At 44.2% G+C, this 11,029-nt stretch overlaps 1 protein-coding gene across 50 annotated transcripts in view; it reads left to right on the top strand.

Moving 5' to 3' along the window:
- The first annotated feature begins 1,506 nt into the window (after positions 1-1,506).
- Positions 1,507-11,029, top strand: part of SUPT20H (SPT20 homolog, SAGA complex component) — a 60,162-nt gene continuing 50,639 nt past the window's right edge. For 17 of the 50 annotated variants that reach the window (XR_006277684.1, XR_006277681.1, XR_005291655.2 and 14 more), the window contains exons 1-5: positions 1,572-1,636; positions 3,644-3,740; positions 8,405-8,440; positions 9,805-9,863; positions 9,943-10,009. Coding sequence is in view for 39 of the 50 variants with exons in the window: in XM_038393576.2 (XP_038249504.1) it covers positions 3,738-3,740; positions 8,405-8,440; positions 9,805-9,863; positions 9,943-10,009 (165 nt within the window). In the remaining 11 variants the exon portion in view is untranslated. Of the gene's footprint in view, positions 1,637-3,643; positions 3,741-8,404; positions 8,441-9,804; positions 9,864-9,942; positions 10,010-11,029 lie in introns of all 50 variants that reach the window. The other 33 variants (XM_038393666.2, XM_043504420.1, XM_043504417.1 and 30 more) reach the window with 14 other exon arrangements.

The following is an 11,029-nucleotide window of genomic DNA, read 5'->3' as shown; positions in this document are numbered from 1 at the left end:
AGATTCATCTCACCCCATGCATAGAACCATTGCCACCCCCCACCAGAGTCACCACTGTGCCCTTCACAATTCAGAGATTCAAAGGCCAGAAGACCATTGTGATCATCTCATCTGACCTCCTGTATAACACAGGCCAGAGAACGTCCCCAAAACAATTCCTAGAGCGCATCTTTTAGAAAAATATCTAGCCTCGATTTAAAAATGGTCAGTGACGTGGTAATTTATTCCAAATGATTTGCCGCTACACCAACCAGTCACGGAATTGCCCACTAGCACTTAAATACCTGTGCCCCCCAGGAATTCCCACTAGCGTGGGCATCAAGCTGTATCTGTTTTAAGTACTGAAATGGTCCTCATTACTGTGATAATCACAACCTTTCACGCAGCTGTCCTCACAACGTCCTGGTGAGGGAGGCAAGTTACGATTCTCCCCATTTTAAGTGTTCCCCAGGATGGTGACGTGAGATACTGAGAGGTTTCAGAGTAGCAGCCGTGTTAGTCTGTATTCGCAAAAAGAAAAGGAGTACTTGTGGCACCTTAGAGACTAACCAATTTATTAGAGCATAAGCTTTCGTGAGCTACAGCTCACTTCATCGGATGCATTTGGTGGAAAAAACAGAGGAGAGATTTATATACACACACACAGAGGACATGAAACAATGGGTTTATCATACACACTGTAAGGAGAGTGATCACTTAAGATAAGCCATCACCAGCAGCAGGGGGGGAAAGGAGGAAAACCTTTCATGGTGACAAGCAGGTAGGCTAATTCCAGCAGTTAACAAGAATATCAGAGGAACAGTGGGGGGTGGGGTGGGAGGGAGAAATACCATGGGGAAATAGTTTTACTTTGTGTAATGACTCATCCATTCCCAGTCTCTATTCAAGCCTCAGTTAATTGTATCCAGTTTGCAAATTAATTCCAATTCAGCAGTCTCTCCTTGGAGTCTGTTTTTGAAGCTTTTTTGTTGAAGGATAGCCACTCTTAGGTCTCTGAGATACTGAGAAAAGAAAAGGAGGACTTGTGGCACCTTAGAGACTAACACATTTATTAGAGCTTTCGTGCATCCGATGAAGTGAGCTGCAGCTCACGAAAGCTTATGCTCAAATAAATGTGTTAGTCTCTAAGGTGCCACAAGTCCTCCTTTTCTTTTTGCGAATACAGACTCACACGGCTGCTGCTCTGAAACCTGAGATACTGAGAGTTACTAAGGGCCAGATCCTCCGAAGGGTTCAGGCTCTTCAGATCTGGACACAGGCGACTTGCCCAAGGTCACACACCTTGTCTGGGGCAGGGCAGGGCCTGAGCGCCGGGTATGGCGAGGGGCAGGGAACCATGGCGGGAGATGCTGGGGGGCTGCAGGGGTCAGGCGAGACGCACGTGTAGGGAAATCGGGGACCGGCCCCCGGCCCCCGGCCGCGGCGGGGGCTCCACACCCGGCTTGCTCGCCATGGCAACCGGGCAGAATCTGCCCCCACCCCCGTCCCGTCTCTAGGGTAACTCTTCCCGCCCCTTCCGGGCCGCACTCGGAAGTTCTGGGGCGGAAGCAGCCGCGGGACGGGAGGGGGGCGGATGAAAGGGCGGCGGCGGCGGCGGCGGCGGGGTGGGGGGCAGGACCCGACATGAGGCTGGCAGGTAAAGGGGGCTGGGGCGCTTGTGTCCAGCCCTGGGGGCGAGGTCGATTATAACCCTCCGCGGTGCCCTTCCGGCCGGCGTCTTCCCCCTGGGCCGGGCCGCTGGGGCCTCCCGCCCCGGCCTCTCGGCGGCTGTTGAGTCGCCTGGGCCCGCCCCGGCCCTCCCCGTGCTCTCGGGGCGGCGCTCATCGGTCTCCCGGCTGGGATCTGCGGCTCCCTCCGGTACCTGCCAACGGCGGTAGCCGCCCCCTCCCGCCCGGGACCCCGGCAAGGCCTGGGTTAAACCTGCCTGGACCCCTCTCCCCGCCCGCGATCCCGTCGTCCTGCCCCTCCCAGCGCCCCTGGCTGTCAGCCCGCCCGCCGATGCAGCGCCGCGGGTGGCCCAGCGCCGCCGGGATCTCGGCCCTCCCCACCTCTGCCTGCCTGTGGGTTGCAGGGTCTCTAGGCCGGGGATTGTGCTTTCGCTGGCTTGGAAAGCGCTTAGCACATCCTGGCCAGTAACGAAAGGCCAGAGCTGTAGCCTCCTGGTTGGAGACGCAGCCCCACTTACCAGTACCACAGAGTGTCCCTGGAATTGGGACCAAAAGCAACCAAACAAAAAGGCTGACCAGGTTTCTAAGGAAAGAGCTTGGCTAGCATATAGCTAATAACAGAGCGAGACATACTTGTCAATTTAAACATAATCCATCATTTAAAATGTCTATTAAAAAGCTTTATAGAACCTAAAACCAGTCGGAATGTTTCCACATTTCAAAATAAAACCCGCTGGAAATGGTTAAACTGCTCCCCTGCGGTGTTTGAAATGTAACATTAAGAACCATGGAGGAGATGGTATGATGGGATAATGGGATTTTGGTAAATAATTGATCTTTAAATATTCAGGGTAAATAGGCCAAATCCCCTGAGATGGGATATTAGATGGATGGGATCTGAGTTACCCAGGAAAGAATTTTCTGTAGTATCTGGCTGGTGAATCTTGCCCATATGCTCAGGGTTTAGCTGATTGCCATATTTGGGGTCGGGAAGGAATTTTCCTCCAGGGCAGATTGGAGAGGCCCTGGAGGTTTTTCGCCTTCCTCTGTAGCATGGGGCATGGGTGACTTGAGGGAGGCTTCTCTGCTCCTTGAAGTCTTTGAACCATGATTTGAGGACTTCAATAGCTCAGACATGGGTGAGGTTTTTCATAGGAGTGGGTGGGTGAGATTCTGTGGCCTGCGCTGTGCAGGTCGGACTAGATGATCAGAATGGTCCCTTCTGACCTTAGTATCTATGAATCTATGAAACCAAAGGTAAAACTGATCTCTCTGACTTTCAAGTCTCCTCATTGAGAGAGAGAGAGAGAGAGAGGCTGAAAGGGAATGGAGTCTGATTAGGATTTAAAAACTTGATATTTAAGTAATTGTTTTAAAGAAATGTCTTTATCTAGTTGAATTTAAAAGTGAAACTGTGCAGGACTTGGTTAATAGCTGAATGAAGAATGTCTGAGGATCACCCAGGTGCTGAATAAAATTAACACCTCAGTAGTTGACAGTCTTTACCCTAAGTCATTACTGAACTAACATCTCAAAATGGTGCAAGGAGGTGTTGTTGGTGGAGCTGCTGTCCTTCAAATAATATATAAAATCAAAGCCATCAGCACTGGCTCTTTGATACATAAAATAAATGTTCTGACCACTTAATGTCATTAAATATTCAATTTTACCGAACCTATCAGAGACATTGGTGATATTGCTATTCTGCCAAGACATCACAGGTCTGGGTAATGGCATTTGGCCCTGTAATTTCTTTTGATTAAGTTTATTTTCCTTCTCCTAGCTAGTGGTGTTGATGTAGAATGGCTATGCTTCACTTGCAGGATAACAGTATTCAGTGGTGACTTCTGTATTAGTGGATGAAAGATGCTATATAAATCAATATAATCTGCCATTAAAACGTCCAGTTTAAATAATTATAGTGCTTGTTTAACATAGTTGGTGACTGTATTTCTTTCCTCCCCCCAACTTTACAGTACCTCGTGTGACCCGAAAAATATGACTGTTTGCCTACTGCACCAAAACTCCTAAATATTTCATCTGCCATTTGAACACCTGGCTTCAACTACAATGGTAAGATACAATTCACGTCATGTTTTTCATAACTCTTTTTTGCCTTTAGGGTGGTGGGTATTTGGCAGATGAAGGTGGAGAAGGAAAAGTCCTTTGTGTCTCTGACATCCTCAGAAATGAGACTTAACACTGTATCACTCTCTAGTTGATGATGGGGCTCTCTGTGGAGCTTGTGAATGCTGCGCCTAAATCATTTAGTCACTGGTAATAGAATATAGGAATTGTCATATAAATTCGTTCTTGTGTCTTGTCTCCAACAGTGGTCAGTACTAGATGATTCAGAGGAATGTGTAAGCCCTACTCACGTATCTATAGTGGGCAGTTAGGCAGTAACATGCCTACAGGGTATTTTCTTAATGTCAAGCAGTCAGTGGATGAGTTGTACCTAAAAGCCTGTGGATTGATCTCCCTTATGCATGTCTATCCTAAAAAGTATAACTCTTTGTATTATTCATATAAATACTTAATATCTAAATATCTTGAATCCTGTTACAAAACATTGAGACAGAAAGTAACAGTGGTTTCCACAGTTGAAAGGCACAGCATCCATTTGAAAGTCAGGCTTCTATCTGAAAACTTCATACCTACTATTGTTACAAGTAATTTCTAAGGTTACTGTCACTGAAAGATTAGGTGGGGGGAAGTATTTTTTTCTTTTACAGCACTCTGTCTCTAGCCAGTTTATCTTCCTGTGCACTGCACTAACGTGACGAAATCATATGTTTGCTCAGCTCTGGAGGGAACTTGTATGGACATTCTTCCCTGGGACTTGAGAGAGAGAGAGAGAGTATTTTTAGAGCCCTGCGCAGATACAAAATGGCATCAGGCCCACACTGGGAAGGGGCCCATGATGTACCCTTCTAACCCATCCACCCAACCAGGTCTGGCCTCTCACCTGGTGCAGTCCAGCACCCAGGCCTTACTGTGTGAGCAGCTCCCAGCCAGCAGGTCCCGCTCACCTGTAGGGAGCTTGCCACCCCACAGTCGGGCTCTGCCATGCAGACTGGGCATGGCTGCTGGCCCCAGCCGGACTGGGCAGGCTCTTGGGGGTCTCATCTTGGGGGTCTACCCTGATCTTCAGCTCCTTTCGGTCTCTGCTGCCCACCACCTGTGGGACCCTGCCCACCTCACTGGAGCTAAGCTGCCTTGGACCAGTACAAAGGCCAGGCTGGTCTCAGCTAATAGGGGTGGAAAGGATAGCGCAGGGGGCTCAGCTAGGCCCTGCCAGGCAAATGGTGTCCTGAGTGAGCCTGGCCCAGGCAGGCCCCACTCCTGCTCCAGCCTGGCTGATGGTGCCACTCCAGAGGGGCCATAGTGATCCCTGTGCTGCCAGCTGAGCCCAGCGGACACGGTCACCTCCAGGCGGGGCCAGTAAGTGCAAACAAGGGACAGGGTGTGGGGGAGTGGGTCTCTTGGGGGGGGGGCACTGAGTAGTGGGGGGGTGGAAGGGGTTATGTGTTTTGGGCGTTGAGCATAGACGGGATGTGGGGGCACTGGAAGGTGGGGGTGGTCTGTGTGTTGGGGCACTGAGTAGTGGTGAGCTCTGTGGACAGGGGTGGTGATGTGCAGGGCACTGTGCAATGTGGTGGTGGGGTGTCTCGGCAGGGGCACGCTGGGCATAGTGGGTCAGAGAGGCGCTGAGCGCAGGGATCTGTGAGGGATCTCAGCGGGAGATTCTGTCCATAGGGATCTGTGGGAGCGGGTAGGCGGGGGGGGGGGTGGACACTGGGCATAGAGGATTGGGGGGTGATGGGTGGGGGGGCAGTGTGGTGCAGGACCAGCCCCAAGGGGAAGGGGCACGCTCGCAGCGCCAGGTGGACCAGTGTGTGTCTGGCAGCTGCCAGTTTGTAAAGAGTGCCCTTGCTTTGGGCTGAGCGAGTGGGGGCCACCGTGGGGGGCCCACAAAATGTTAATCCAGCCCTGGAAGAAGAGCTAATAACTGATGGTATCAAGAAAGCTGAAGTGCTTAATGCATGTTTTGCTTCAGACTTCACTTAAAAGGGTTAATGATAGCCAGGTATTCAACACAATTAATATTGGCAGTGAGGGGAATGAATGCAAGCCAAAATAGGAAAGGAGCAGGGTAAAGAAAATTTAGATATATTCAACTCAGCGGGGCTTGATTGAAATTTATCCTAGCTCACTTATGGCACTAGCTGAAGCAATCTTGGAGTCATGAGCAGTTACCTTTGAGACCTCTTGGAGGATCGGAGAAGTCCCAGAAGACTGAAGAGGGGCAAACATAGTACCTATCTTGAAAAAAGGGGAACAAGGAAGACCCGGGGAATTATAGACCAGTCAGCCTGACTTAATACCTAGAAAGATACTGGAGCAAATTATTAAAAATCAATTTGTAAACACCTGGAGGATAATAGGGGAATAGAGGCATTGGCATGGATTTGTCAAGAACAAATCATGCAAAACCATCTTAATTTCCTTCCTTGATTGGATTACTGACCTACTGGGTATGGGGGAAGCAGTAGAGATAATGTACCTTGATTTTTAGTAAGGTTTTTGAAATTCTCATAGCAAACTAGGGAAATGTAGTCTAGATGAAATTACTATCATGTGGGTGCACATCTGGCTGAAAAACTGTACCCAGAATGACAGGTTTCAGAATAGCAGCCGTGTTAGTCTGTATTCGCAAAAAGAAAAGCAGTACTTGTGGCACCTTAGAGACTAACAAATTTATTAGAGCATAAGCTTTCGTGAGCTACAGCTCACTTCATTACAAATTCACAAATGCATCCGATGAAGTGAGCTGTAGCTCACGAAAGCTTATGCTCTAATAAATTTGTTAGTCTCTAAGGTGCCACAAGTACTGCTTTTCTTTGTACCCAGAATATCAATGGTTTGCTGTCAAATTGGGATCGTGTATCTAATGGGGGGGTCTCAAGGATCAGTCTGGGTCTGGTACTAGTCAATATTTTCAGTTAATGATGTGGATAATGGAGTAGAGAGTATGCTTACAAAATTTGCAGATTATACCAAGCTGGGAGGAGTTGCAAGCACTTTAGAGGACAGGTTTAAAAATCAAAATGACCTTGACCAATTGGAGAATTGGTCCGAATTAAAAAAGATTAAATTCCGTAAAGACAAGTGCAAAGTACTTCTCTTTTTGATTTTTCCTTCCTTATGCACAACTACAAAATGGGGAATAACTGTCTAGGTTATAGCACTGCTGAAAAGGATCTGAGGGTTCTAGTGAACCACTAACTGAATACGAGTCATCAATGTGCTGCAGCTGCAAAAAAGGCTAATGTGATTCTGAGATATATTCACAGGAGTGTTGTATTTACAACACGGGAGATAACTGTCCCTCTCTACTTGGGACTGGTGAGGCTCCAGCTGGAGAACTGTGTCCAATTCTGTGTACCACAATTTAGGAAGTATGTGAACAAATTGGAAAGAGTCCACAGGAGAGCAACAGAAATATAAAAGGTTTAGAAAACCTGACCTACAAGGACAGGTTGAAAAAATTGGGAATGTTTAGTCTTGAGAAAAGAAGACTGAGGGACGAACTGATAAGTCTTCCCATATGTTAAGGGCTGTTATAAAGAGGACAGTGATCAATTCCTCTTCATGTCCTCTGAGTGTAAAACAAGAAGTAAGGAGCTTAATCTGCAGCAAGAGTGATTTAGGTTCGATATTAGGAAAATTTTTCTAACTATAAGAGTAGTTAAGCTCTGGAATAGGCTTCCAAGGGTGATCATGGAGTCCCCATCATTGAAAGCTTTTAAAAAACAAGTTGGACAAACACCTGTTAGGGATGGTCTAGGGTTGCTATGATTTCCAGCCCTACATTTTATGATTCTGTAAATCAGCTACAGTACGTATTATCTAGTGAAATCTGCTATCAGATGTTATGAACAATTTGCAGGACTTTGAGTTCAGTATGCAATCATGGGCTCTAACATACTTTTCAGCCCACCTCAAAGGGAATCTTTGAGGAGAAACTCGCCAAAGCTTAGTTTTTGACCAAATAGCTGCTTGTATGTCTGGGGAAGGGGCCTTAGTGTTTCCATGTTGATAGGAGAAGTGTAATGTTATGAGTTTGAGTTGGAGGTTTGGGTCTTAATTTCCCATCTCATAGGAAGATGACCTGTTTTAATGCATACTCTTTGGTATTAGTGGCTGTGGGCTTTGATCCATTTCTTCAAGACTACTCTACTTTACAGTTAGTTGTTACTAAGTCTTTCTCACACCCACACATCCTTTATCCCACTAGTGCTGCTCTTCCTGATTCAATAGATGCAAGCAGGCAGTTGTGCTAAAAGCCTTGCATTGGCTGCCAGGGTGAAGGCAAAGAATAGTCTTGCCTACCCATTTTCTCTCAATTTTTAAAAAATGTAGTTCTAATTAAAACTTGGTATTGCCCACCTTACAGTTGAGCATCACTGTCCTTCTAACACTTAATAATCCAGTCATAGCTACACAAATCCTGTAGTGGAGTTAATTACTGTTAATGCAGTTAAACAGAGTGCTGAATTTATTGGTAGAATTCTGTACATGCCAAAGAATCTTACATTTGATCAGCTAGTCCTGTAAAAATAACAAACTAATACTACTTTTAGTCCTAGTCATAGAGTTTGGGGTGGTTGTTACAGTACAAGGTTTTCATCAGTTAACACGTTTTCTAAGAAAGCTGTTTATAATTTTTGCAGCAACAAGCTTTAGAACTGGCATTGGATCGTGCAGAGGTAAGGAGTAGCTAAGTTGCCTATTGATATGTAAATAATATATCCGGCTTAAATTTAAATGTCTGTTTACATTTTGTGCATTTATATTACATGAAGGTGTTTTTCTATAAACTATGTATAGAACACTAGCTTTGCAAAATTGTCACTAAAACTACCAGCCCAGGCGCATAATCTACTTGCTTGGTCTTTCCTACGATGAAAACATTTAAGACTTTATTTTCCTGTTTTTTAAAACAATTATGTAGCCTGGTCAAGTAGAATCCTACAGGGCTGCTATTCATATAGTCTACATAAACCTAGTGTGAGCAACTTCAGTCATCCCACAGCCAACAAAGAATATCAGTCATTTTTCATATGCAGCTTCTCCTACGCTATATAATACTAGATTCAAACTATTGGGGGGGGGGGAGGGAAGAGGGAGAACCTGTCTCTATTTATTTATTTATTTAAAATAAACCAAATGATCAATCAGCATTTTGTCAAGAATGGAAATGTTTCCTCCAGACTTTGGATTTTGTGAAACTTGTCTATGTAAAAGCTAAATCAAGGGCTAAATTTGACCTGAGAGTGTCTTAACTAACATTTATTAAAATATTGTACACATCTTGCATTTGTTTAGAATTAACCTACTTCCTAAAAAATGGTTTGAGTAGCAGCCGTGTTAGTCTGTATTCGCAAAAAGAAAAGGAGTACTTGTGGCACCTTAGAGACTAATAAATTTATTTGAGCATAAGCTTTCGTGAGCTACAGCTCACTTCATCAGACTCACTTTATAAGCTCACGAAAGCTTGTGCTCAAATAAATTTGTTAGTCTCTAAGGTGCCACAAGTACTAATTTTCTTTTTTCTAAAAAATGTTAGAGAAACACAGGAACAAAGTAGGCCTTCTAAAACACAGTTGGCTGTGTTCAAAGGTAGTGAGTTGTACCAGGGCAACAGCATTATATCTGAATGTGGCAATTGTCTTGGTTCAAATACAGTGAAATTTCATGTTTCTTTAAGGTTTTGTTACTGTAAATATAAAATGTTGGCATGAAGTGTCATAGAATTCAGAAACTACTTCTTAACTGTGATAGTGAGAATGATGACACATACCACTTTGTTTTAATTTTAGCTATGAAATAACTCCTTTGTTAGCTGGTGGTTGGAATTAAGCACTCCTTTGTAACTACCATTAATATAGACCACTCTAGAAGTGAGAGTGTTTACTCTGTTTAAAAAAACTACAGTTTGACATGTTGTTGTTGTTGTCTGTGTAACGCAGAATAACTACTGTAACTTAAATTTGCTTTAATGATATTAAGGCTCTTAAAGTAAGTTGTACATTGATAGAACTGTTCAGTTTCATGCATCTTTCTCTTGCAGTATGTCATTGAAAGTGCCCGTCAGAGACCTCCCAAACGAAAATATTTATCCAGTGGAAGGTAGCAAATATTTCAATATTTAACTTTTTATTGTATTGATTTAACACAATTTTTATGTTAACATTTTCCTTAATTTCAGAAAATCTGTATTTCAAAAGCTATATGACTTGTATATAGAAGAATGTGAAAAAGAGCCTGAGATAAAGGTAAGTGGAATTTATTTGTTAAGCAGCCGTTCAGTGCAATCTCTAAATAGGTAAATAAGCAAGTTTAGCAGGTTCTTTAACAATGAGGAGACAGCAGCAAATGGCACAAGAGATTTGCAGAAATCTTTTGACTGCAGCACGTACATCTGAGCTAATGAATAGCCTAGAAATCACACGTTATTTGTACAGACTAAGTTTACAAGATGTCTTTTCAGTTCAGTATGAAATAAAATAGTTATTGGACCAGTCCTATTAATCAGTTACTCTAGTGTAATTTACAAGAAGCCAAAATAGTATTTCAGCCAGAGAAAATAGATGGCTACTACCCTGGTGTGCCCCCTTTATCGTAAATGAGCTACTTTGCTATCCAGCAGAGTACCAGAGAAGCACAAAAGTGTCTAACAAGTTCACTGTAATAATAGTATCAAAACAATAATAGTGTCAATACAGTAGGAGCCTCAGTGTCTGGGACTTACTGAAAGATCTGAGAGTTAGTGCTAGAACCTAATCCATCAGAATTAGTGAGAACATGTTCAGGGCCAGTGTTTGTACACAGAGGCCAGTCCTATTAATGTCACTGCCTTCAAAGGACCTGCAGTGTCGTTTCTGCTTACCTTGGCTACTAGTGAAGAAGTAGACTTGACTGTCTTCTATTTTAAATTGCCATCTTGTTCCCGGGATAACTGCGGCATTGTTGTCAAATATTGTGAAGTCTTTTCAAACCTCAGATGAGGTTCTTCTCTTACCAATTTAAGGCTTAAAAGCCATGGATGAAATGTCAGTACACTAAAATATACTTCCCTTGGCATGTCTGCTAAAAATAGCAAAGGGAACCTACTTCAACACCACTCATTTAAAAAACAAAACAAAAAATCAAAACAAACCTATTGTTGGGGGTTGAAGAGAGGGAGAAACTGTAGGAATGGTGTATATATGCCAGTCACTGAATTGTTGTTGTTTTGGTTTGCCTGATAGTGGCTTTGGTTTCATGGTTTTGAGTACTGATTGTAGTCGAGATTA

This window comes from Dermochelys coriacea, chromosome 1 (genome assembly GCF_009764565.3).
Source record: "Dermochelys coriacea isolate rDerCor1 chromosome 1, rDerCor1.pri.v4, whole genome shotgun sequence".
Classification (NCBI taxonomy): domain Eukaryota; kingdom Metazoa; phylum Chordata; order Testudines; family Dermochelyidae; genus Dermochelys; species Dermochelys coriacea.
The sequence above is the reverse complement of the archived record's forward strand: the minus strand, read 5'-3'. Positions and strand labels throughout refer to the sequence as shown.